This window comes from Patagioenas fasciata, chromosome 9 (assembly GCF_037038585.1).
Source record: "Patagioenas fasciata isolate bPatFas1 chromosome 9, bPatFas1.hap1, whole genome shotgun sequence".
NCBI lineage: Eukaryota > Metazoa > Chordata > Aves > Columbiformes > Columbidae > Patagioenas > Patagioenas fasciata.
This window is the reverse complement of record NC_092528.1, coordinates 15,819,960-15,847,756: the sequence shown is the minus strand read 5'-3', so window position 1 is coordinate 15,847,756 and position 27,797 is coordinate 15,819,960. Positions and strand designations below refer to the sequence as shown.

The 27,797-nt window shown below is 38.0% G+C and overlaps 1 protein-coding gene across 1 annotated transcript; it reads right to left on the bottom strand.

Moving 5' to 3' along the window:
* Positions 1 to 1,689: 1,689 nt before the first annotated feature.
* On the bottom strand, positions 1,690 to 27,489 carry ATP1B3 (ATPase Na+/K+ transporting subunit beta 3). The gene is made up of 7 exons (XM_065844273.2): positions 27,201 to 27,489; positions 19,772 to 19,900; positions 15,591 to 15,698; positions 13,853 to 14,040; positions 13,077 to 13,127; positions 7,302 to 7,388; positions 1,690 to 4,008 (listed from the first exon to the last, which is right to left on the bottom strand). Exons 1-7 carry the CDS (start codon positions 27,307 to 27,309, stop codon positions 3,838 to 3,840), a joined length of 843 nt encoding a protein of 280 aa, XP_065700345.1. The 5' UTR covers positions 27,310 to 27,489; the 3' UTR covers positions 1,690 to 3,837.
* Between the last annotated feature and the right edge of the window lie 308 nt (positions 27,490 to 27,797).

Genomic DNA, 27,797 nt, shown 5'->3' with positions numbered 1-27,797 from the left:
AGATCTGACCTATGGGCAAAACTGAACTGTTGTTTCTGAACACACTTATGCCTTCATTATTCTATTAATACAATGCCAAAAAACCCTATACGTCTAAATTAAAGAATTTTTCATGGTAGATGGTGTTTAAACAGAATTATTTCTTCTATAAGAGAAAAAGCACTAGTTTTCAGGTATACTGACAAGAAACATATTAACATAAATTCATTAACGGGCTTCAGTAATGTTATGGTAGATTCAGCATGGATACTGACATATTTTAACAAAGTGCCTAACTAGCAAGAAGATCAATGTTTCACTAGTAGGGAAGTCACAGCTCTGAATAATTGCAAGAAGATAAACTTAACACTGAAGCTTCAATTATTCTGAAGTTTGGAAATCTATACTCGGAGCTGCCCACATACTCTCATTAGATGAATCTAGTATTTTTCAGTTCAGCCTTACGTTATAAATTAAGATATTTTTCTCCATCACAGGAAATCCACCACATTTTGCAAGAAGACCAAAGTGTACTCTCTGTATAAGTATGCAAAACTTCATGGTCAGCCTCAAGCTCTATGTGCCTCATAACATCCAAAAGTTATGATAAATAAGCTTCACAGAGAGGTAGAAAAAAAATCCTGAAATAGGAAAATTTCAGGTTCAGTGCCAGGTTTCTGAAAATATTGCATTTAAAACACTGTAGGAAATCAGTCAGCAGGGCTTGGTGCAGAGAAACATATTTTTCCTTTCCAGATCTCATACTGAGAGGGAGGCAGGGTGCAGAGGATAAAAAAACCCACAACAAAACACAACCCCCAGCTCTTGTCTTTGTACAGATTCACAATTCCTTTGGTCTACAACTCTTCCTTTTACTCTACATTTGCATCCAGACTTTTTCTTTCTCTCTGTACTGCATGGGTGCTACTGAAGACATTTCAGTACAAAAGAAAAGGATGCCTTTGTTTTTATTACTACTGTCCTAAAAGCAGCATGGTGCCCAGCAGGAAGGAACTGCAGGTCAGTGCTAAATGTCATCTATTCTCAAGAGATTATGTGATGTACTGCGTGATCAGTGTAAATAAAACCTTCAGCTAATTTTGTCCTAATAGTCCTATTAACCCTGTGTGTGTGTGTTCATGTGTGGGGTGGCAGCGGCGCAGGGGCTCTGGCAAAGAGAAGGAGGTACCTCAGCTGAATTGGATATAAGTAGCTTTTCATGGTGGCATGAAGCAACAACTGCAACCTCTGGAAATTTCACAATGTTTAAAAGTCGTTGTTCCAAACTCTAAGGCACTAAAAGTTATCCAATAAGACAAATAAGTATTTACCAGTATAAAAGTTAAAACATTTCAGGTTTGTGGTAGAGTTAGTAAATTTAATCTTTAATAATAATTTAAAATTAAGTCCAAGGAACCTTTACTGTAAATTTCACATAAAGAAAATGAATAATTTTATCACATCCTAGTAGTTAACACACCTGTTTATAAATGACTGCTAGATCATTTATTCACTCAAATGCTTACGATACAGAAATAAAAATAAGGAAATAGTTCAGTTTAATTCAATAGTTTAACGCTAGACTCATTACCCACATACATTTTGCATGCTAATTTTGATAGCTGAACTCTTTCAAGTTTTCTTCCCCCCCCCCCCCCCACTGATAATCCCTATGCGATTAAATTTAAAAAAACACACTTCTACAAAATCTAAGGAGAACAGGAGTTTATTGAGTTCTACCTGTCTGTAAAGTGCTGGTGAAGAGTTGCCATTTCATGCTTTGTCTATATAGATAAGTTGAAAGAGAAATCCTTGCCAAAATCAGCTTATTTGAAAACTGAGTGTTTCTCCAGAACTTCTTACCATTCCTAAGTGAACACAAACGTGAAATTTTTTTACATTAAGCTAGTTCTTTTCATTTTCAGATGCAACATCTACACTTTAAGTTCCCTCAGGACTATTAAAATACTTTCAGGCAGTATTAATATACAGAGAAGCAATTAGTCATATCTTCAAGAACCCAGGTATCCCAGCTCTAAAAGTGCATGATTTAAAACATTAGTAATGGAATATTTTGAAAGAATATTCTTATTCAGTATTAATGCATGCTATTATTACAGAAGTACCCATTGCATATTGTAAGGAACAACAAATTTTCTTTTGTAGACAACAACAAAAAAGCATGCTGAGTGGTAGCAGATCAGTATAAATCTATTTTTAATGAGGTGCAACACACTGTTTAAGTCCCATCAGGAGCAGCTTCTTCCAACTGTGCATCAGTGTGAGCTTGCATGTTTGTTGAAATTTTGCACTGACGTGGCTTACACTGGCCTCAAATATTTTCAAAGCATTAAGGGCATTAAGACTGGATCTTGAATTTTAGTAATCATTCAATTAATTTGTTTAAATAAAATATTAAAAAACACTGTAAGAATTAGGCATAAAAGCATGTTAACTAACAAATTTAGGCTTAATGAGCAGAACATACAGGTATTTACACAAATGCTGATTTGCTGTGGTCTTTAATATTGAGAGACATCAGAATGTGGACCATGCACTAAAAAAAAAAAAAAGACCAAACCAAACAAAAATCCTCAGGAAGAGCAATATAAACCCCATGGCAGCGCGACTGCAGATGTTATAACCCAATACAATGGCTCAACCTGGTTTAATGTGAGTAGCAGTCATATATAAACCAGTCTATTTGTAGTCATTTTAGCAACTGATTAATAAAAATACTTAAACTGCAAGTAATCCATTCCAAGTCACTAGGATATTTCTATAAACCACTTGATGACATCAATTTTCTACATGGATGATAAGAAAATACAAAGAATATCCAAGATGAAAGAGCAGACGAAGACATGAAGCATGTTAAAATGATGCAACGAAACAGATTATATAAATTAAACAGGAATGTTTAATCAGGACAATCCTTTATCATTTTTTTTTAACAGGTTCTCCAGGAAATGTTTTCATTGGAAAATGAAAGCCTATTCACACAGTGAGGCTGTTTCTTTCAAGCAGCTCAGTTACACAACTGTTACCAGAACCCTAAACAATTTAAATTGTTGTATATTGATATTTCTGAACTAAATGTTCTAAAATATTGTTTAGATTTTATTTGTGCTCCACATATTGCAAGCAATTAACAACACGAAGAAAGATTCAATTCCTCAGCTAGAATACCGAACTCTATACCAAGTATTACATGTACACAATACTTGCACAGTGACAAGCACAAGAAAGTACTAGTTGAGAACTTACTTTCAGAAATCCATACTAAGTCTTAAAACTCATTTGAATTCTCCCACGCCATCCAGTCTACAATTTAAGGCATCTCCACACAGCCATCCAGCCACCCACCCACTCCCATACACACAATTTACGTTGGAGGTGTTTACTCTTACAAAAGAATCACTATGTCAATCAGGTACCATTTGTTATTTATACCTATAACTGTGTCAGCATTTAGATATGACAGTTAAACCAGTGTTAAATCAATACAATATTTACATAGCACAGCACATTAAGCTTCAGACACTCACTTGGGGGATAAAACCACATTTTAGAGCAGGACAAAGGTCACAATTATAATGTGTTTGAAAACAGCTATTTACAGGTCCCTATGACATAACTATAGTCTGTACACTGTTCCAACGGGGCAGGCAGAAGCAGGATAGGCAGTTATTTTGAGGGATTTTAAACATACGATTTGGAAGCATATTATTATGCTACCCTGAACGCCATAAACCACCTTAACATTCTCCAAGGTGGTCTCATATCCTAGAATGGCAGGTCCAGCTGATACAAAACAGACAACACAATATTTACTTTGAGGAGAATGTTTTACTCCTGCTATTCAGTCATCTGAACTTTGAAGGCAATTCGTCCCAGAAACTTGTCACGATCATCTTCATTTTTTAAATTAGGTGAGCCCAGGATCTTACACTCAATTGCTATTTCTTCTTTGGTACTGTTGGAGTTAATTGCTAGTTGAACAGCCACTAGAGGCTGTAAATAGTGAGCCTAGTAAACAGAAAGATGAGGAAAATGTTTGAGATACCAGAGTAAGTTAGCATTTAAATTAACATTTAATCCATCAGAACAGCTAACAAAAAAGCTAATTAAGAACCCCAGCTTTCAAAGCCCCATCTGACTCAGGTAAGCATTTTTTTTTCCAAGTCAGACAGTCAAGTATGCATTCTGCATACTACTTCTTAATTAATACATTCAACATAATTTAAGTCACACACAGTATCTTCAAGAGGCAGATGACTTTAACCCTTTCTATTATATTGGGTCCAGTTTTTCTAGAAACTTCTACTTGAAACAGTCTCTGAAATTACATTCTTCTTTCCTATCCACTCCATTGTCTCTTCTGTTTGTTTTGTTCTGGTTTTTAAACTGCTAATTTAAGTGGTGTTTTGCCAAAAGCATTATTCAACAAATACCAGTAAACTAGCTTCCCTTTCACCTATCCCATTTACTTGTTCAGCAACAATCTATTCTAAAATACGTTATCCGTTTGATAGCTTTATACAGAAACCTTTCCTTGAACATTCTGACAGCATACTGGTGAATCATACTTGGTGGAACAATTACAAGTCTTGATTCTATTCCCTGTAACAAAACCTACAGTTTAAGAATGAATGCAGAATCAGTTTTTCTTTTGTCAACCCAATATTATTTCTGAAGTCAAATTCAATTAGGAACTTGAATTCTCTGGTACAGTGCCTATGAATTAAATAAGAGCTTATTTATTACAACCTGCTAAAGCAGCATTTCATTCAAAATTCATAAAGTATTTCTGTAATTTGTTTATAGTTTTTTGGTTAATACTACTGACTGCCAATTAAGCAAAATTACTTATTTTCTTGGTCGAAATGCATATTAGCCAGTGGACTAACTATGAAAACAACAGAACTATGTAAGTATAAGGCTTAAATTTTAATTGAACAAAATTTTCGGCCAGATGCTTTTTTCTCACTAAGAGACTCCTTAATACAATTCTGTTATTTTTAGGCTATGTTCTCTACTTCTCTGCCAAAGAAAGCACTACAGAATACTTGAACTCTCATTTACAAAGAATGATGGCATGAAAGCTGATGTGCTAAAATCTTTAATGTAAAGTATTGGTAAGAACTAGACTGAAGTAACTACTTTCCTTAGATGGCGATTTTACTGGATTAGAAATCCTCCTGTGCGCCTATAAACTTCAAACCAGGAGGGGTGAATGCAGCTAGGTCATGCACCCTCAAAATTCTCCAGTTGTTAGGGTGCTACCACATTTGAGGTACTGAGTTTTCTAAAAATCAGAAATAAAAATCCCGTGTTTCCTCCGAGAAGTCATCTCATCGCCATCAGTTTCCAAATAGGTAATCGAATGTCTGTCTTTGAAGACACATGATACCAGAATGGACTTTTTCTCAAAATAATACATGAGAGGAGAGGAGAAGATAATCAGCGTCCTCATTAAGCATTACAGATGATCTAAAAAGGTAACATTCCCTGTACATTGTACTGAGCAGCAACAAGCAAATAACAATTCTGGTTACCAAACTATAGATATGAACACATTTATGGCTCCTGTCTTGGCACAACAGCAGCAAGATCAGTTGAGTCCTCTTAACTCCTTTACAGAATAAAGTAATTCAACAATTCCACACTGATGTAATATAAAAATTCTGTTGTCTAGCCAAGAAATCAATCCAGTCTCTTGAGAACTGGTCAAATACATCAGCCTCTCAGAACTGTCTCCACAGGCTCTTCTTTTTCACAATATGCTAATGTTATGAGAATTGAGCATCACATAAGCAAGAATCCTTCAATCCACAGCCCCTGTTCCACATGACAAAGTGAACATGAAAGGACATCGAACCAAAATCTAAAAAAGTGAAGTTTTTTCTTAACCACCTAAGTCAAGCAAGGAATAGCACTGAGTTTTGCCTGATTTTGTTACTCTCCTTTCATAATCTTTCCTTTTCTGTCAGTACAGCAGCAAGACAGGAAACCTATCAGGAAAGTTCTTCATCCCATCTTTGGTACAAACGACCTCCTGATGTCTCCAGGTCTGCTGATGCTGTACCCTGCATTTCTTAGGGAAGCAGTGCTCTCTTTCCCTATTCTTTCATTCCAAGAAGGGGATAGAGTACGTACTGACTCTGCCTGTTGGAGGCACAAGTTGAGCCTTTCTCTAATCTTATATATCTAAGAGAACAGATGGTTTACAAATTCAAAAAGTCTGCAACAAAATGGAAAACACAAAACTACCCATAGGAAACATGAAAGCAAATGTTGAAGAACAACAAACTCCTTCCTCGTTAGTAAAAGCCTTGAAAGGATAAAAAAGGTTATGTGAACTGGTGCAAGTAAGTATGGAAAAATAACTGAGAAACAAATAATTTAGTACAAAAATCACTCTGGGGAAATTACAAACCACCACTGTGGTACACTATAGATCTAATAGATTTACATGTTTAAAAAGTACTTCTGTCTTCAATGGTGAACAGTGAAGATGTTTATTAGACTAAATAACTTGGTCAATAAGAGACAATGTAATTTTATATTTGACAGAAGGTACAGATTTTCCCTGTGTAGTTATCACAAGTTGATGCAAGAAAAAAAAAATAATTAAATTCAAGTTTGAAAATAAATTGGAGTCTTAATTCTATGTATTCTGTGTCCATAAAGTAATGAGCTTTTAAAAAAAAAAAACAAAAAACAAACAAAAAAAACCACTTAAGTGTTATCTAATTGAAGAACACTTATGTTAGAATACAATGAGGATAGATGGCGCAAGAAAAGGAAAACAAATATAAGAAAAAAATATGTAAAAACCCCTATATCTATCTGCTATAATACCTTGAAGTGCTTCTTCATAAAATAGAAGAAATAGAAAACACGGCTATAGAGCCACAAAGGAATATAATCAACAACACCGTCATGAATTAAACTATACATAAACCCCAAGGATTAACTTTTACAAACTGTATTGTAGTCCAAAGAACCAGTTTACTTTTCCTCCCTTTCCCTGCATTCCAAAAGATTCCAAAAAGATATCAGCAACCAAAAAGCAGCAGGTGCCCTTAATACTGCTAACGTACAGCCTCTTCTTCACTATGACAATGCCCAGTTTATTTCCTTGTGTCTAGTAAAGCACATATCTCTAATCTCATCAAGCACTGTGAAATTTCTGCAGTGCAATACTCCTCATGAGTACTTCATTACAAAGTTCAAACTTCAAAATCAATCTGATATTAGGAACTGTAAACAGAAACAAATCATTTTCAAAACTAAGACCATCATTAAAGCATACTTACATGCAAGCTTTTCCCATAGTATGGGAAGTACATTAAGTCAATCAAGCCTTCAGGAGGAAAATAATTTATCTCAACCCTGCCTTCTTCCTGTGATTGGAGATAGCAACAAAATTAAAAGTTAACACCTGCTTGATAAAAATGAATACAAAATTAGAATTATAACCCAACGATAAAGTGCAAGATGACTAAAAAAAGGCAACTGAGTTACAAACTTAGAGAACATGTTCCAAACCAGATTTATTTTTGACAAACAGTTACATACTACACACATCTGCTACAGTAAAGATTATTACCAACAGTATTCAAATTAGTAATCAAGTCAAGACAGCTTGGCTTCATATTTCCCTTACGAGTCAAAGGAGAGGGGGGGAAGAAGATACTCATTGCAATAAATAATTTAACAATAACCAAAAAAATCTCTTCTGTATAAGCTAAAATCCCATGTATCCACAAGCAAACCTGTATAGTTGGTGAAGCAACAGCACATCTTTATTTAAGTTAAAGCTGAATTTCTGTTTAAAGCCAGGTTTTTAAGCCTCTCAAATTCAGAACAATACAACTAGGAACTATAGTCCCTGCCTGCAACAGTGCACTGTTCACAACATTCGTTCAGCTAGCCTTGGAATATAGGCTACCTAAAAGGAAACCCAAGTTTAAAATGGTGATGTTACTAGAGTTTCTGTGTGTCATCCCACCTTAGAGGAACAATATACATATGCATGCCGTATCACTAGACTTATAATCCCTAGCTGTTTAATCCCAAGTCTTGTAATAAGAAGCAGCTACCTACAAAGTTGCTGCCAGAATTCTGACTAAGGAGACACCCAATCTGTAAAATATACAGAATATGTATATATGATTGAGTTGTCCAAGACACAGGCTGTCAGCATAGTGATACACAAACACATCTCCCTATATACAATATTCCTCAGGACTGTATATCTCAAAAGTATGGAAAATTACCACAAGTTCAAAACAGAAAAAAATGTCCACATCTAGTGTAACCTTCTACAAGGTAAACACACCACCAAGCTAAAGGAAAATGTCACTAAAACACTCCCCCTGAAATGGTAAATGTATCTTCAGAACATCACTGCTGGTTTGGTATAATTCACAAGTTCAAAGTTTATTAGTAGCTTCTGTTGTTTTTTCTATACTACCATAGACAACAGCTGCAATTTGAAAAATACACACTACAAAGTTCAGAAGACAACTGCAGTAATAGCACTAAGCAAAAATGGAACGCAAAGATCAAAACATAGTAAAGAATAAACCACAGTTCAAGCATACCTTCTCCTCACCCCCTCAAAAGAACATACAACGTGTTGTCTAGGAATGGCCACATTCTTGTTCCTCTGCAGTCTAAATTATTGCAGTTTTTCAATTATGTTTATTAAGTATTTTGGACCTTGAGCTAGTAAATTTAATTACTAAGTAGAAATGTGTTGCTTTTCACCATCATTATTTGTTTTATTTAAAGCTCATGCAGCTGGAAATACTCATATTTCAAATACATATTCTGAAATAATGGTTAAAAAAACAGAATACAGAATAACATAGGACAGATAAATAGGAGTAGAGTTTCTGGAGCAGCTAAACACAAGTCATGCATGCAGTCATAAATATATATGCATTAGGCTATCAATGCAACAGCAGAGAGATTCTAGGACATGCAACTGCCTGTGTCATGCAACTGCTGCAGGGTTTGGGGTTTTCTTTCATAATTAATTAATCTTAATTAACATCCCTACACAACTTTTTAAAACAAGCTACACCTAAACAAACTGCACTTTCTGAAGAGCTTCAAGAATCAGCCTGTGAATGTCACTTTTTCTGTTCACCATTTACAATTTCCACAAAGATTTGCAGGTGGTCAGCAAATCTAAAAATCAAACCACTTAGCTGGACAGACTTCCACCTCACTCACTGGGTCTTCATTAAGACCATGTCACAGAAAGAATAATTTTGCAGATGTTAAAAGAGTGTACAAAGACCCAAGGAAAGAACTTGGGCAAGACTGGCTGTAACATTCGAAAAGAAGAAATGGTATCCTTGCACAAGATAAAGAGTAGTATCCATTAGTAGAAACTGTAAAATGTCTCAGACTTCTGCCACAAAAAGTGAGGTAACTCAAATGCTGAGTATGTTGACAATAGCAAGGCACGTACTGTCATTCATACAGGCATTCTTCATCCTTGTAAACTAGAAAGCAATACCTAATAGAAACTCAGGATGGTCACTAAACATCAGAATTAAGGCTATTTGTCTTTTCTGTAGCTAAAAAAAAGATTTTAAAAATATCACACATCAAATCTGTATCTACGGTTTTCAGTAATGGCAGTTTTAACTTGAAAGAATACTGCTGCAAGATGTTCCAGAGCACATGAAATTGCGCACCTTAAGCCCCAAATAAATACCTGAAATGTTGATCTTCAAATTTCTTGGAAACACAAACCTTTTTTGGCTTGTTTCTCTTTGTCAAGATCCTCAAGACCGGTCAGTTCCTCCAGGGTGCACAAGGAAGAACCACCTGTAACCAGTGTCTGACACTGCAAACAGTTCCCTAATCCACAGAAATTCCAGTGATGACAGTTACCACCATGTGGGGACAAAGGGGAAAGCATCCCAAACTACTAAGCGTGCTGACTTCAAAATCATACATCTATCTAAAATTTCTCTATTTAGAACAAAGCCCATAGAACATGTGCAAGGAGAATAAAGAAGAATCACCTCACAGTAGAATGCTTGAAGAATATAAATTTCCATGTGAAAAACTTAAATGACGTTCCAGGTGGCGAAGACTGGTAGAATGCGCAGACAGAAGCTATTAAACTTATTTTGTATTTGAGAAACTTGTCCTCTCAATTTAAAAAAAATCTATTTAAAAGTCAGATTGTGTTAAGTCCAGGCAGACATTCATCAAAATTGCTCTCAATATATGTAAAATTCTAACTATCAAGAACCAGAAATATTTACAAACACAGACAAAAGGGAAAGAAAAACTGGTAGATAGCCAATCTACAGGACTAAAAAAGGTCTGCTCTATAGCGAAGTGAACATGAGAGGATTTCTGCTCTGGTCAATTTTATCATCTTTTAAGCAAAATTAGCATCTGAGCGACAAAGATGAAACATTTCTCTTATAAAATTACTAGCGAGTTGCATTTGTGCTATGAACCACACAAATATGCTCATATATTCTATGAAGCTAATATCCAGCACAGGGTTTATTTTAAAAAATGCGTGTCACCTGGATTAAAGTTTCCAGTACACCCTGAATTCTTTTCAATCCGCAATTGCTGATAGCAACAAAGAAGAAAAAACAAACAAGAAAACCCCACGCCAACAGAACATACCAGTTAAAGACTAGGTAAACACCCTGAACAAGAGATGTAATAGAGAAGTACAAATGGACACTACAGTTCAACTTCCGTTACGAGCTAGTATTTAGGGAACATTCCGATATGGTGGCAGATGATAAATTTGTCTGCAAAATGCACAGAAGCCTATTGGCTATCCTTCTGCACCTTTCCAGTGTGCATACGAGAGGGTCACAATTCACCTCCTTGCATCAAGAAGATTCAGAAGAGTCACAAGACATTATTTCCAGGTAAGCATTCACCTTATCCACTACAGAAGAGGAAGAGACCATTACAGAGCACACGTATCCTAAAGAGTCAAAGAAATAAAAATGGAATTGGAGACAAGGCCTCATAAGCTGACATAAAGAACAGCATAATCCTTCAAAGTATGAGTTTCAATAAGCAAGGGGCAGAACAGAAAGAAGAAGAACTGTGAAAACAAAACATAGACAAAAGGAGAAAATGAAAATGGTTGCTGCTGCTGCTTTGTTGTCAACAGCGAAGAATTAACTGTTACCAATACTTAAGCTTTCCTAAACAGGTAAATCAGTATGAGCTAGGGCAAGAATAGGCTAATTTAAGACAAAAAAGATGCATTCAAAGTGGCAAAGTCTGACAAATATTTTCCCTGGAAATCACTGAAAAACTAATAAGATTAATCATCTTAACATTTAAAAACACCATACTTGTGCAGATCAGACAAATTCTAACTGCATATGGTAAAAAGCAGTACTTTGTACTTAAAGAGGATGGAAGAAAATACACACTATAACATACAATACAATTTAAGTATCTCAAAGGGTAAAAAAAATAGCAAAAAACCCCACCATGATCAACCAAGTTGTTATCAAACATTCTTTTTCTAGCAAAATTACCTAAGAGGACAAGAAAAAGCATCGTCTGTGATTTGCCTAGTATAGCTTTTACCACTCTCATAAGGCATCCACACAAAAAAACTGAAGAAATACAATCATCATATAACAGGACTACCATCAGGATTTTATAAATCTCTTGAACATTAGTTCTCAACACCTCACAAGGCATTTCAGGTAGAAATGAAGATGACTGTCCTGGACCCTATTCAGTGTTTTCAATAATGACTCAGCTCATTCACTGATGGCACCAAGCCAGCAGTGATTCAACACTTCAGAGAACTTGATCCCATTAAAATGATCATGAAAAACTAGAGAGGGTGAGCCAAAAAGAGCAATAAGAAATTGAAAGCTCTGAACCTCAAGAAATCATATATAAAAATACACACTGGGAAATAGCCAAAAGAAAGATCTAAGCAGTAAAATGATTAAAATAAAGACAAATGGCAAATTCACTTAGAGAGACATTATTACTTCTAATGTGATGACAGAGGGAAAAAAATCTGTCATTAACAACCTGCAGCTAGAGGCAAACTTCTGTCCAATTTGGGACACCACATTATAAAAAATGATAAACTAGAGAAGTCAAAGAAGAAAGAGTCCTAGGAAAAGTAGAAGGAACTTAATTGCTTTCTTCTAAAGAAATAAATAATTTCTCCAACAGAACAACATTTTTTTAAGCATGGACACAAAGAAACGAGTCTCAAGTAAGAGAAGGTATCACCCTTACTTGCAACAGACTGTCATGGGGAGAGCAAAACTTTCAAAGACTCAAAAAAAAATCAAGTGTTAAAATTTATGCCTACCAAAGGTACCTAGGATGAAGGCAGGATCTCTTACAGTATTCGTCTTGTTAATTACTGAAATATCCCAGCCTACATTTTTATCAGTCACCTCAAACTAAAAGCCATGACTCCATCCCTTGCTTAAGCAACTAATTTATCAAGGTTTCCACTGCTCCCCAAGCAGTCTAGGAAAAATATGCAAAGGTCAAAGTAATTGTTACAGTTGCCATAAAACACTCTGTCTAAATGCACCGGTACACAACAAATATGCATAGATTAGCTGTTATTACAAATAGTTTATACTTGATTTGAAGGCCATTTTTACTTGCACAGTAACATTAGTTTCCACACTGTGTCTTACCCATCATTTATAAAATTGTCTAAGGTGCAGTTGCAGCATGGAGAAAAAATAAAAATATAGGTTATGAAATGGGAAAACAAAACACAACTCAATAAATAAATAAACATGACCACAAATTACACATATGCATTTTCCTTGAGTCTAAAGCAAGTCAGGTAGCTCAAATACAACAAAAGATGAAAGAACAACAGCAATAAAAAATTATAAGTATACTGAAAAATTAAATACACTAAAACTAAACTAGACAAAGTAGATGAAAACAACAAAAAAAAGTAAAAAGTCTAACAAGAAAGGAAGAGAGTGAAATAAATGCTCTGATACAGTGTATTACTTCACTTTTCATCCTATTCACAAGGCAAATTAACTACACACTTATTTCTTACATTCAGAACTGACCTTAGATGCACACTGTATATGTGGTTCTCCTTCAGGCTTTAATCCAATTATCTGAAGGAGAGAAAGTTAAAATATTTATAGGCTTTCTTCCCTCTTCCATTATTACACACTGAATTTGAACTTTTCCCCCACTTAAATAAGAAAGGGCTCATATAGGGAGCAAATATATCTAGTGTCATTTTTATATGAAACCATTTTACTGATATTTAAAGCATTGTTAAGTCAAAGCTCAAATAGTTACAGTGGCCACAGAACGGACTATTTTCTTATTTCACATTCAGCGTGTAACATTAATGGCTCAAACCAGTTTGCAGTCCAAGTAATGTACAACATCACTGAGAAATCAAATACTTGTTCATTCTGTAAAGCTTTCATCACCTTACACAGAATTACTGAATGCATGACATTCTAATTACACTTCTGGAATGCACACATGAAGTAAAACACACTTCACCTGCACAGTGTTTTACAATCTGTCACATAGAATAGTAAGCAAAACCAAAGAGCACTGTGCTCCTTAAAACAGGGTTTTCAGATATTTTGATGCAAGTATCAAAGCCAATTTTCATAAGGATTAGAATGCTCAAAAAGCTCACTTCATTTTACCCTGTGAACCACGTGAATTGCTAGACATTTTGGTTAATTACACTATTCCAGAAATGCAAATGTCTTGAGAAGGAAACTGAACATTCAGTCCCTTTCTACAGTCATTTTTCATAAAGCGGTAGCTGGGAGCACTTAGATACTAAGAATTAAAAAAATAAATAAGCACATACTCTGTTCATTTTCACAAGCACACAGGGAGTTCCTTTAGAGTATCCAAAGGTCTTATCTTCCTTTCCAGAGCACTGTCCAAGCTCAGAGAGGTTAAAACGACATGCCTTTTTAACAGCAACATCATTCTGATCAAAAATCCTTCCTGGTGTACAGTTTATGTTCTGGGATTGCTTTGAATCATCGTACGCTATGAAACACAAATAGCTTGTAAATCAATGGTATAAAGCATACAAGTAGTCAAAAACTGCGGAAGCCTATGTCTAATTTACAGTTGTTAACTTGTCTAGGAGTTTTCTCAAAGGACTATTCTGAGACCAGTATTTCTCTCATATCCACCTTAACCACTTTTTCAAAGTGGCACTGTACCTGAACGGAAGAATAAAGATTATTAAAAAATAAATAATTTTGTCCTGCTTTTCAAATTCTATCAATAACCACAACTACATTAATATCTGTACATAAACTAATTATGTATTCTAAATTAATAATGTGTTAAAATATAAACCGTCAAGTTATTACTTGGAAACTAAACCAGTTTTCCCTTTGCACATGTTTTTTTTATGAACACACATGAAAACTTCTAAGAATTTCAATGACTAGTATTAAATTGCCTCTACATTTGCATCAGGCAGTATAACTGGTATTACACTAACATTACAAGTTGTTTCTCGCTTTCTTGTGTTTCTCAAGTACACAGATAATCTATTTCTATTTAACATGTTTTGTGGTTTTGTTCCCCTCCCTTGTGCCAAGCCCTCAGCTAAGCATAAACAAAGGAAAATGGAAAAAGGGTAATTAATTAAAGTTCATCCTCAATGCCAGAGTCCAAAATCCACTGAACTGCAGGAGAAGCAGGTAATAATGAAATGCAGCATTCCTCCCAGGAACCCTGGGCAGAGCTCTTAAAGAAAAGCCTATTCATAGAAACTTTTAGTAGGCACCAAAGCTACGAATCCAGATAAATTCAAGTACAGCTTGTGTAGCTAACAAAGCAACTCACGCACACAGCTGAGATTTTACAGCACCTCCTCAATTCTGACTTACAGCTTTTGAGGAGTTAAACTTACTAATATTTTAAATTGACATCTGTATTTCTAGACTAAGTATACATACAGGCATATATAAAAAATAATTTATGATTTAAACCAGTGATTTTGCCATCCTTCAGTCTTATCCTGTGTTACCTTTACTCCACGGTCTAAATTCAGTGTTTTAATATTTCTGCCCCTAACTACTGTGTATCACAGTGAAAATTAATAAGCTGCAATTAAGTTAATGTTTGTGTGCCTCATTTTCTGAAGAGGAAAATGCTCAAGTTCTTAAGACCAAAGAATTTTTGTTGAGTTACCAAGTCATTTAGATGAAGCCTGATCAGTTAAGTCTTGATAAACTTTGCCTCCAAATACATGACCTATGTAATTTTACACTGAATTATTCTGGCATATGTAATTTCTACATCTTGTAGCATTTCAACAACCGTGTCACCAAAACATTGGACTGGGACCCAAAACTCTCCATTATGTACTCCACCATTCCTCATACTCAGGCTCCCTGCCCAATACAGGTATTGATACTTACCTTTTTCTGTAAAGCATATACCTCAATAACACACAGCTAGAGCAAGCCTGAACTTGCATCAGTTTTCATTAGCAATTGGTAACTACAAGCAAAGAAGGAAACTAATGCACTCAGCATTGACTTCTGAATTACTTGGGCAGTTTTAAGTAACTTACTTACATTCAAGAAATTTTCTAAGTGTAGAAACATATTCTGCATAAGACTGGGCATCACTCTTGTTGAAGTAAAATTCCAGTGCAGTGTCTGGCTTTGGTGATATCATAAGTCCTTAAAGGGAAAAAGTGCAAGTAAAGATCTAAACAAGCTTCTCTTCCCTACACCACTCTAACCTAGTCAAAAAACATAGCCATAAATTGGAAAATACCTATCTGTAAAGAAACATCTATGTTACCTCTATATTCTACAGTACTGGAAGGCAGTTTGTGTTTGAAATCAGTTATCAAAATCAACATGACATGAATTAATACTTGAATTTAATCCAGCGTATAACTGTAGTTCACAAACCAAACCAAACTGATTAAGAATAGCAAAATCAGCAACCTAATCACTTTCAATGAAAGTATTTTACTGATTTACTTTCCACTTTCCATATTCAGCAAATTAAACTTGAAAAAATAATTGCAAAAATACCACAAACCATACCCAGAAAACCTCCAGTTAAAGCTGTGCTTCAAAACTTCAGGCAGTATAGAGTGAAGCTATGATTGTATTAATCTTTGTGTTGAAGGATGAAAAATACTGATACTGAGATGGAATTCGGGCCCTTGACAGAGGTCAACTGTCCTTCTTCCCAGGATATGGGTAAAGAAATGTACAGAGTTGAATCTTAGGGATTTGTTTTTAACAGACAAAAGCAAAAGTACTTCGGCTGTAATACACACAGCCTTGTACCACCAGGAGCTGCCACTAACGTGGACAGCTAATGCTACTATTACTTATCACAGCTTCAACAGCAGATAAAATAGCACTACATCACCAAATACAGTAGAAGAAATTAAATCTGCTCAGAAAAAGGTGTATGATTGATTGCTTTATTCACAGTACCTTAACATAACTCTTATTTAAATAATTAGACCAGATAAAAAGCCTGCAGTTGTGATTCACAGATGAGTGTCTATGCATCAGTCTCTTCAAGTACAGCTGAGAACTGACATTGCAGTTCCTTGAAAGAAAAAAAAAAAAACAATAACAAACACCTTTTTAAAAATCAGATGAGCTTTCTTCTAAATTAGAATGTTAAAATGGTTTGATCAACATCAAATTTGGCCTAAGAGGAGAAGATGCAATTACAGTGGCAACTGTTAATCACTGTATCAGCCTAGGATGATACCATGTAGCTTCCTATTGTATGGCAAAACCGATTAAAACTAGATTCCCAAGTGAATAAAATTGAAGGCAGAAAACAAAACTTATCTCCCAAAATTAAAAAATAAAATCAGGCCTTCCTTATACAAAATAAAAAATTATGAAGATAAGACTACAGTGGGCAGCTAAAGTCAGATAAATTGTCATAATGTTGGATTATTAATAGATCCTGTAGTTAATCAATCACAGTAAGCTTCAGGAAAGCATACATGAAGTGCAATTAAGGAGCTCAGGTCTACTAAAGATTCACCTATAGATGACCAAGCTTTTCATCTGAAGGCAGAAATTTTTACAAACACTTTAAATTGGGAAATAATAAAGGTATATACCAGAGATGTAAGTTAATGCTTTTTTTACTCTACCTTTTTGTAGGTTTCCAAATAAATCATAAATTCTTTCTGCATTAGCAGCAGTTAAATTCTTTCCAGGCAAGCCCCAACTAAACACCTTAATGACTGAGAGTCCATATAAAACTACAAATACCATTTTTGGCTGCAAACTACTCTGCATCACTAGTCATCTTCTGGTCTCCACACTGAACTGGGATTCAACAAAATACAAGACAATTAGTAATGGGGCTGAAAGGGGTTTTACACACTAAGGAATCTTGGGGCAGAAGAGATTGTTATTACCTATAGAATTATGCCATAAATGAAGGACTTAGATGCTGTTTTTCAAAGGAATATGACAAAGTAACTAAACTAGTCATCAATGCATGAAACAATAATTTGAAGAGATTTACTGCTTCAGGGAAACTTCAAAAATATCCTAAGAGGAAGGGACTGCTCCAGTTCCAGTGGATCACCATCTGCCTAGAGACTATGACGTAAATTCTACAGAAAAAGCTCTTTGAAGGACTGATGCATAGACTGTAAGAGATTCAGGACGTGGGCTCTTCTACAGCAACAGAATTAGAAACTTCAACATAAGATCACACCTAGGATTGTAACAGAGATCACTAATTCCAAGAGGGATTTTTTTTAAAGAGGGGTTTAAATCATCTGGATTCGATTGACATCATTATATCTCAGTGTACAATGCAATTCAAATATTAATTATAAAATAAATCAACTATGAAAGTTCCAAGTATGTTTAACACAAGAGTAAAACCTTTGATCTACGCCATCCAGGTTTTGTGTGTAGAATTTTTTTTTTATAATTTAAAGTTTTACAGCCAGGAACATGACATGTTTCACTGCAAGTGAAAAACGACAGAGTTAAAGAGAAACATTAAAACAGAAATAAGCAACTTTATTAATGTATACGTATGAATAATTAAACACATCGTTCTTAAAATATTAAGTCAGAAATGCTATAAGAGTTCTTAAATTAAATACTAATTGTGGCATACCTACTTTTTTAAACAAGCATCCCTTATGACTTACTTCAAACCAAAGGAAAATTAATACCCTAAACTGCAAGCGGCACAAGAGAAAAAAATGTCACTGAAGTCCAGTATTAAGTCTCAGCTACCCACAGCTCCATCTACTACCAAGGTTCTGACCAGCACAAAGGAAATGGGGAGAAACAGTCAACTAAGCCACCTTCTTTTTTATTTTTCTTTTTTTTAACTAAGCAGATCTTTATTATTATTATTATTTCCAGCATTCGACCCATTCTTAACTTGAAAAAACAGAATAAATCCTTAAGAATCCCTTATATGAAGAGGACACCTGTTAGAGAAGGCCTGAACACTACATCAAAACAAATTATTTCCAGAATCCAGAGGATTTATCATGTTGGCCCAATTGCAACTTGCTGACACACAGATAACTAGATTACTCTATTATCTTAAGCATTGATGCAGCTGAAAGATGCTGGTTAATTTTAAGAGTTTGGAGATCAAAAAAAAGGAAAAAGTATTTTTAAGAGTTATGTCATCTAACCTCCACCAAAATTTTAATATTGCATAGCCATTTAATTTTGTTGTGTTTTAAACACAAACTTGGTCCGTAAGCCAAGTTATTATAAAATTTGAGATAACAAATTTTTGTGTGGCCATCTAAGTTGCATATACAAATCAAAGCCTTGCACATTCTCCAGAAACAGTAACTAGAAAACACTGATCTCTTTGGCATAGGTAAAGTATGCAGAAGCATCTTAAATCTTTCAGGGTGAAAATTCTTCATTTTTTTTCCAATATTGAGATATAAGAAAATACAATGTCAGATTTTTGTTATATATGTCAACAAATCTTGAAAAACAGAAAAAAGGAGAGAGAAAAAAAAATTACAACCATTTTATAATTCGTTTTTATTTATGCAGGTTTCTTCTTCTGTCACATACAGCTCCTTGAAGCAGTCAACAGTGGGACTGTATGGGCAAGTACACAAAGGAAGCAGTAGTGCCAGGAAGCACTTTCAGTGGCAGCTACATGTTACGTGGACTTAGTGTCATCATCAAATGGGACCTTCTCTCTTCAGTGGATCCCTACGTAACATGACAACAAGCTCTGGAACCCACAGACATTCCATGTCAATTGAAAGCTAGCTAATACTATAATGAAAACTCTAGAAACACCTTTATGTCATAGACATGCTCTTGAACAGATCACCCTCGTAGTACAGCCCTCCTGTACTGTCTTCCAAGTATCGAATACCAAGCACAGGTGGTCTTCCAAGAGAACTGGTTTGTAGTATCTTTAAAGCAATTTTATTAAACTACAATCCCACTTCTACAACAGCATGCTGTGTGGGTGTGCAGGTAAAATTGCTGTCTACATACATGACAAAATCAACTGAAAAGAGCTTAGAGAAAAAGCAGCAGAAGTTAGCATATACACACAAAAAGCTACTGACCGAATCTATGCTATAAATGTATGTAACATGCCTCACATCAATTTTCACCTTTGAAACCTGTAAGTAATTGAATAATAATCAGTTTTCCCTATGCAGTTCATACTTCAAACAAACTCTCAAACGAAACTTTGCTGTTAAACCCAACAGAAATTTATGCAAAAATAAATACACTGTTACCTGGACTAGAAATCCGGTCACGATACTTTGGTATGTCACTGCTCAGTGTCTGAAGCATAACCCACATTGTGAATGTGAAGAGTGCTGCTAGGAAGCCATAAAATACCAGATAGAATAGGAGGATCAAACCTGTAAAGAAAAAGCTAAAATTACTATTTTAATTTCAGCTAATTCAATTACTCATTTTGAAAATCAAAATGGGAAATGAGCAATACAGTCTTTGGTTTTGGTCTCCAACCCTAATCCCTTGCTATTCCTAATTGTAGTTATAAATCGATATGCCTTTAGCACACATACATACTGCACAGTACAGAATAATCATAGAATGTCCTGAGTTGGAAGGGACCCACAAGGATCATCAAGTCCAAAATAATGCATGGAAAAACATTTTCTTCATACTTTCTGGCTCTTAAAATTTACAGGGTATTTTGGCATCTCTATTTTTAAGAGAAAAGCATTAAAAACCACTGTTTAGGCTACACAGGAAAGCTGACAAAGATGGCTAAGTAGTCCATTAGAAAAAAAACAGCTTAACTTGTTTAAGGGTCTTACAGTTTTGTCTATGGAAAGGAAGAGGTCACAAGGAAGATAAAAGAACTGAGTGGAAAGATAAAATTACTACACTGGATGCAGAACAGGTAGAAAGCAATTGGTGCTTTAATAACATAGTTGACATTTGAGCAAACGTCACGCAGAGCATTCATTCACATGTACATCTTGTTACAAGAGACTTCTCAAGGTGAAAATGCTCCTGCTGCACATTTTTGAAAACAAACCAAGCCTTCTATTCAGACATATCAAGAGTCTTTCCCTAACACATCCATCCGCTTTACTAGCCTATCCCTGGGACCCAGCAACATTCCAGGAATTCACCAATTACACAGATGTTACCGGCTTCAACTTGCCAGTTCCTTAAGGAAGAGCTCCTCCAGACCCGAGGAAACAGCCTGTGACAACACTGGACCTCTCCATCACTTTGCTGCAACAGATTGCTGAGTGAGAACACTACTTCAGAAAATAGCTTGAAAACTTACTGTGATTAAGTGTTTTTATTTTTCCCCTGGTCTTCCTCCACCCCCTTTTTCATTATGCATACACAGACATGCACTCCAGATATACAGATCAGTCATTTACTGGAAAGAAAAGGTAACGGACAGGCCAAAGTTGAAAATCTCACACTAGAGATGATAGGGACTCAGATCAGCTACAGTGTGTGAACTTTGAGCAGCTGAGACTTAAGGACACATGCATATACAGTGTCAAAAAGATTGAGAGCCATACAAGTAAGGAGGAATTCAGATGCTTGCACAGACAACCGTCTTCAAAACCTTTCTAATTCAAAACCATAAGCAAACAATTATGTAAATCCAATTTTTATAAAATATTCTAGCTACAAGGCTGCTATCAGGAAATCAAAGAGATATAACTCAAGTCAAGAAAAGCACATCAAAACCATTATGCAACATTGTACCACTGACACTTGGTTATATGAGAGAATAATGTGCGGTATTTTTAACCCTTCCACAGAAAAGGAAAAATTAAAAGCATAAATGACCAAACCCCAGTGATGATTGCTGTCCACTGGAAGATGACAGAAGAAAGCCTAATCCCTGGCTCCTGTTCCAGCCACTATGCTTGCATTTTGCACTGAAATATTTTCTGGTGTACTGCAACCCCGAGTACTCTGTGACTGCTAAAGATGTAAGCACCTGTATTGCTTCTCCTGAAAGAATTCAATGTACCTCTATTAAAATAATGATGTGGTTCCCAAATTATCTTTACCATAAGTTTTCTGCAGCAATCAGCTGAATGCTACTGAATTTTGGCTTGATTTTAGTTTTCAATTTTACACATTGAGAAATTTACTTACCAATCTGCAATAATCTGAACGTGATCAGCTACTTAAAATACATTTGGGAACCACTGAGATTTAAGATACAACACAGTGTTTAGAAGTAGCAAAGTACGTGAATGCATGAACAACCTTAGTGAACAAGACAGCTAGACACCTGTTATGAACTATTTCTAAGGCTATCTGGAAGCTGAAAAGGGCATATAAAAACAAATAGTGGAAATCTTAATCAACAAAAGCTATTATGGAAGTTGCATCTGTATTTGGCACACCAGCAATTTGCTTTACCTATAAGTTTACAATTGCTTTAACTGGATCCAAAACAGAGCAGTTGTCTTTTGATTAATACCCAACGTATTTTGAGTATCAGAAACCTGACCAAACAATAAAAAAGCTCCCTTGCAAAACCTTTGGTCAGTTCTCATTTTGATCCCTACAAGTAATCAATTACTGAACACACTTTCATCAATCTGGCTAAAAAGTACACTTTCCACCAAGACCGAGACATTAATCAATCAGTTCCAATGGAACAGAAAAAAAGCTTGGCATTTAAGACAGGACGACCACCTTCTGGGGTAATTAGCATAAAAGCAAGAAAAGTCAGGGAAAACTTTTCCATTGAGCTATTTCAGAATACATTTGTATTTTCATTCCTGAAAGATTATGACTAACTTCACCAAGTTAAAAAAAAATTATATATACACATGTATATGTATATATATATATATATGTATATGTATATATAAAAAAATATATCTATAAAATCCCTGTCCACTTGTTTATTACTGATGGGCATAATAGCACCATGGTGGTGCACATCTAAGCAGACATAGCCCTAAGCGTAGTACTGCTTCGGGCCAATACCACTGCAACATCTGCACTCCTGGCCTTGGCTCCATTCAGAAGCCCCCTGAAGAGATGAACCATGCCTGCTGCAGCTCTCCTCCCCTGCCCTTCAGCCGAGGCCATGGTATCTACCCACCCATACAGCCTCTCTACTGAGAGGGGCAGGGGGCTGCTGGGGTCCCGCTCCCCTGCCAAGAGCTGCAGTGGGGCAGAACTGCAATGTCTAGGCAGTCCCTGAGGAGCCCTCATGCCCAGAGAGAGTGCCCATACCAGGGAAAATGAGAGGGACCCCAATGTCTAAAACACAGTCATGGACTCCACGGTGAAGACTGCAGTGTCAACAGTCCCCTCCCAGCAACATCATACCCGGCGGGGCTGCGGCAGTAACAAGGCTGGACAGACTTTCTATGCACAGCCCTGAAACACCACTAACCTCCCCGAGTCCAGCAAAGCCTGAGCACACACATACACAGGTTATTTTTAATAGTTATTTTAATACAGTTTGTACATGCACTGCAGAACACTGACCACTCGACTAAAGTGCCCCGTTTGTGCTACTTTGCCACATGAAAATGAGGGAAAAACAAACAACAAAAACACTCACTGCAAGATCCGACGGCCCCAAACTGCGTAAGCTGTTCTTTGTGAGTCTATTAGTATTAATTATCCTAAGCTAATTGCAGTGAACAAGCCATAACCTGTCAAGAAGCTCTGCCAAAATAACTTCACATAACGCTGGATTTCTTGTCAGGAAACGAGATGTACCCAAGTAACAGTGGAAAGCTATTCTCCACATTTAATCCAAGGAAAGTACAGCTACCATGCCTAACACGCAACTGAATTCAACCGTTGCAGAACATCTTGCTACACTAAACCCTTTGAGCCTCTCAGTCTTTGACACCAAAAGGTGTCACAGAAGGAAAAACGTCAAAACCAAAATTCTGCGTTATGGTTTTCCTAGTTGGTTGTTTTGGATTTTTTGTCTGTTTTTATTGTTTATTTTTGTTTGGTTGGTTTGGTTTGGTTAAATTCAGGTCACTGCAGTAGCAAACCCCCTTCATATCCTAACCACTTTGATAAGCGAAAAACTGCTACTTCTGAAGGAACATGTTGGTGCCATTGCTAATTTGAGTTCATTTGCACAAATCAAAACACTTCTCCACTATGTAAATTAGAATTTCTGACTCTGGTGAATGCAAGATATGACACATATGGCCATCATTTCCACGACGAATAAAAGCTTTCCAAACTTTCCATGGCAGAAGTGATAAAAAGCATGCCAATCTGGCATAAACCAGATTGACAGTTCTACCTATATGTAATACGCAGGTAGATATATACAGGTATCAATATAAACACTCTCAAAATAGACACTGAAGTAACTATTATACCTGCAACAATGAAAATGAAATGCCGTCTTTAAGGTTTGTTGGACTGAAGGATACAGCTAAGCATCCAAAAGAATATTCAGTAGGTCTGAATTTCCATGTACTTCAAGACAATGCCACCTCTACGCTGAACACCTTGACAAAACTAGCTTTACAGAAAGGCTTAAATAGGCTTGACATGACATCTAGTGTGACCATAAATGAAGTGCTGCTAGATAGTATATCGCCTATTTTTTTTTGCACAAATGATTTTGCTGTAATTTGTGTAAAAAGAGTTTACTGTCTGTACTGTAAGATTATGCACACATCTGAGTGCATAGTGAGCATCCCATTACCATACTTTCCCGATGACCTCACTCAGTTCTTGCTATATTTCTAGGCAGGCACAGCACTCTGCCATTACAGAGACAGATCCTGGTCTTCCTTGTACTTAAAGGAAGGCCCCACATGGCAGTCTGCCAAGTTCTCCTTCCTTTGCCCTACTGAGTACACCGTGTGGAACCCCAGGGCCGATCCTCCTTCCCCATCACCTCCACAAGCACTATTAGCACTCCCCACACCTTGCTGCTGAGAACACCATCAACTCCAATCATCAACAGTTTTTTCCAGTATCTTCTGCCTGTTTCATACAACAAATGATTATGCCAGATAACTAAAACCGTAAGGGGTTTGGTTTGGGGTTTTTTTTTTTGAAGGACTCATATTGAATTATCCCTCAAGTCTGCAAAAGTAAAGTAGAAATCTCCCACTTTTTACAGCAAGAGGAGACTCGGTCGAGGGTTTTTGCCAAACTGTAAAACGCAACACTTCACCAAGCTCTAGCAGGGAACATTCCCCTGTACATGACAAATTAGTACAAGAGCTGCTTGTGTTTGATCTTTTTACAAATCCTGGTGTAGAAATAGCAAATAAGGATGAGTACTCCAGTGCTATAGCACTCAGACTCACAGAGAATCCCTGTCTTGCAGTTACAATTTACATAAGCCACCAGAACTGCCCCAGACAGGGCAAAATATGCACATACTGAGAATAATTATTTAACGGTTTCTTTACTGTTTCTTTCTAATTTCTGTGTGGAAGCTGTCTCGAGACAAGAGAAATATGCACAGAAGAATCAGAGACAACTGAATTCTTATCACGCTGCCCCTGGAGACACCACACTGCTGGCAACCAGAGCTCTCTTCTCGTACCTTGCCTTTCAGAGGAGAGACTGACAACAAGCAAGTTGAAACCGTCAGTGAGCCTGCTCTAAGCCCTCATCAGTACCACAGGGGCAGAAGTGAGACCAAACCCTGCATATTCTTCTGCATCAACAGAGTCATGCAATCAGCGTTCTGAAATCAAAAAACAAAAACCACACTGAAAGCACACACCATCCCCCAAAACAGCCAAAGACTATAATTTACTTAATGTACGTAATTAAATTTTAAAAGCACAATATGTTAATAACAAAATGTCAGGACAAATAAATACTGATGAAAAAATAAACTGACAATGTATAGTGTTGCTGAACAGTCACCTCTTAATGTCCAAGCTAAGGAAAAGGTATATAGCACTAACCACATACCAATCACCTGAACAACTTAAAAAAACACTTATTAATGAAGTAAAATTATTCAAACTGCTATCTAAGCCTATACATACTTTCTTAATATGGAAAAACTTATTTTGTCAAGGGAGCTGGCTGTAGAAATTCAATTGCTAACTAAGTCGTATCAATTCCGAGTGTTATCTATTGGCCTTGGACTAGCACAGACAAGTAACACTGCAAGTGACTTATCCTAATACGGTAAGTTTAAACAGAGAGCGTGGTTTCAACTTCACTTTAAAAAGTTACAAGCTCTTTCTAATAGTGCCCACAGTCTTTGCACTTGTCAGATTGGTGACCCAGTCAGACTTCTGCAATCCACACACCCGTTCATCCAGCCCACGCACTTCAGGAAACCTGCTTGTACAGAAAGATCACCAGACAACAGTATAGTGGAAATTTCCTCTCCCTTGCTATTCAACTGGCAGAGTAGCTCACAAGCTCTTATTTCCATCTGAATGGAGAACTCAAGTCGAGCTAGGGCCCTCTCTTGACAGACAGGAGACACTGGCACCGTGAAGAAAGCACAGCCCGTGCACAGTCTGCTCAAGGCTCCTCCTCGCTATTTCAACATTAGTATTCATTGAGATTGTGTCAAGGCCAAGGATATATTGGCCTGTTCCTTTACACCACGCTGAGATTCTTGTTGGTTTTGTAAGCACAACTATTAAATATCCCAACTACATCCAAGTTTTGGGAGGAGACGCTGCATTTTCTAAGTCAGTAAATATATCCCATGAGGACTGATGAAACATCCTAATATTAAGCATTTATACAACTGTTCAATATGAGAAAACATACTCCAAAAATCCAAATATTTTTATTGGAAGCAACAAGATTATGATAACATGCTTTCCAGCTCAGAGGAAAGCAACGGGAAGACTACCTGAAAGCAGGACAACAAACACTGCCTTCACAAGCTCCACTACAGAACCTTCATTTAAAAGCGTCATAAAAGATCCAAAAGCCCTGCGTTGGAGCAAATTTAACACGATGACGTGCAATGATAAGCAACGATCATTCTTCTGTAGACTATCTGGAATTGGTGCTCATGAACTTTTTGGTTGGCTTTAGGTTTTGCTTGGGGTGTTTTTTGGTTGGTTTGGTTGGCTGGTTTTTGCTTTCCGTCTCTGATCGGCAGCTACCGTTTGGAAGTACAAAGGCGATTCGCGCTCATTCATTCTCGATCTCCTGTCGTGCTGGAGCGCGAGGGGCGGTGAGGGATGGATGCACCGATACGAACGCAGGCTGCCATCGCCCGGGAGCGATAAGCGCGGGGCGGGAGCCGACCCCACACCTCCACGGCGGAAGCCCGTCACAGCCGCACCGAGGCGGCCCCCGGAGTCCCCCCGCCGCCCCCCCGCGGACCAGGCGGAGGAGGAGCCTGTGGGCCCAATTTGCTGCATTTGCGTACTGAGGCGGGAGGGTGAGTCAGCTCGGGACGCGCTCGCAGAAACTCCGCTTCTTCCCCCGGCCCCCACCTGCTACGAGAGGCGCCCCCGCCCCCCCTCCCCCCCGCTGTCACGGCCGGAGCTATTTTTAGACCGGCGGGCGGCGGTTGTAACGGTTACCGAGGCGCGTGCGCCGCGTTCTCGCGAGCCGCCTCACCTGCCCAGGGCGGCCCCCGCATCCCGCCCCGCATCTCCGCGGGGGCCCTCCCGCTGCCGCCCGCCCCGCTCTTGGTCTCGCCCCCCGCCGCCACTCGCCTTCGCCGGCGGCCCGGGGCGGTCCCCCGCCTCCCCCGGCAGCCCTTACCCCAGCTCTTAGCCGTGCGCCCCAGGAACTCTCCGCTGTTGGGGTTGTAGACGAACTGCCGCCACTCGGCCATGCTCTGGCGGAAGGGCTTCTTCGCTTCCTTGGACATGGCGAGGCGAGAAGCGGCTGCGTCGCGCACCCCGGCGGCAGAGCCTCGCAGGCAGAGAAAGCCGCAGCGAGCGCCCGCTCCCAACCGCTAAGTAACTGCCGCCGCGGCGCCCGGCGGGAGAGCGGGCGGGGGCGCAGCCTCCCAGGACCGGCCCAGCCGCACAGGACCAGCCCTCCCCGCCGCGAGGCGGGACTCGCCGCGAGATCGTTCCGCCCTCGCCAGCCAATCCCTGCCCGCCGCGCGCCTGCCCCCTGGCGGCCCGCGCCCCGGCTGCGCGCTGGCACGAGGCGCTGCCTCGCGTCCGCGCCGGGTCCGCGTGCGGCGGCGGTTGGGGCCGGGGGCTGCGGGAGCCGCCGGTCTCACTCCGCGGGGCGAGGGGGACGGGGCGGAGGTGCGGGCGGCTCTGGCGCCCCGCCGGCCGTTCTGAGCCGCTTGGGGCCGGCAGCGCGCGGCTACGGCCGGCGGCGGCGAGACATGGCCATCTCTGG

Coding starts and splice junctions, on each gene's coding strand:
- ATP1B3 (XM_065844273.2), bottom strand. CDS start 27,309: ATGTCCAAGGAAGCGAAGAAGCCCTTCCGCCAGAGCATGGCCGAGTGG. Junction 19,901..27,200: donor GCGCACGGCTAAGAGCTGGG/GTAAGGGCTGCC, acceptor TTTTCTTTACAG/GTTTGATCCTCCTATTCTAT. Junction 13,128..13,852: donor TGCTTGTGAAAATGAACAGA/GTATGTGCTTAT, acceptor TCTCTCCTTCAG/ATAATTGGATTAAAGCCTGA.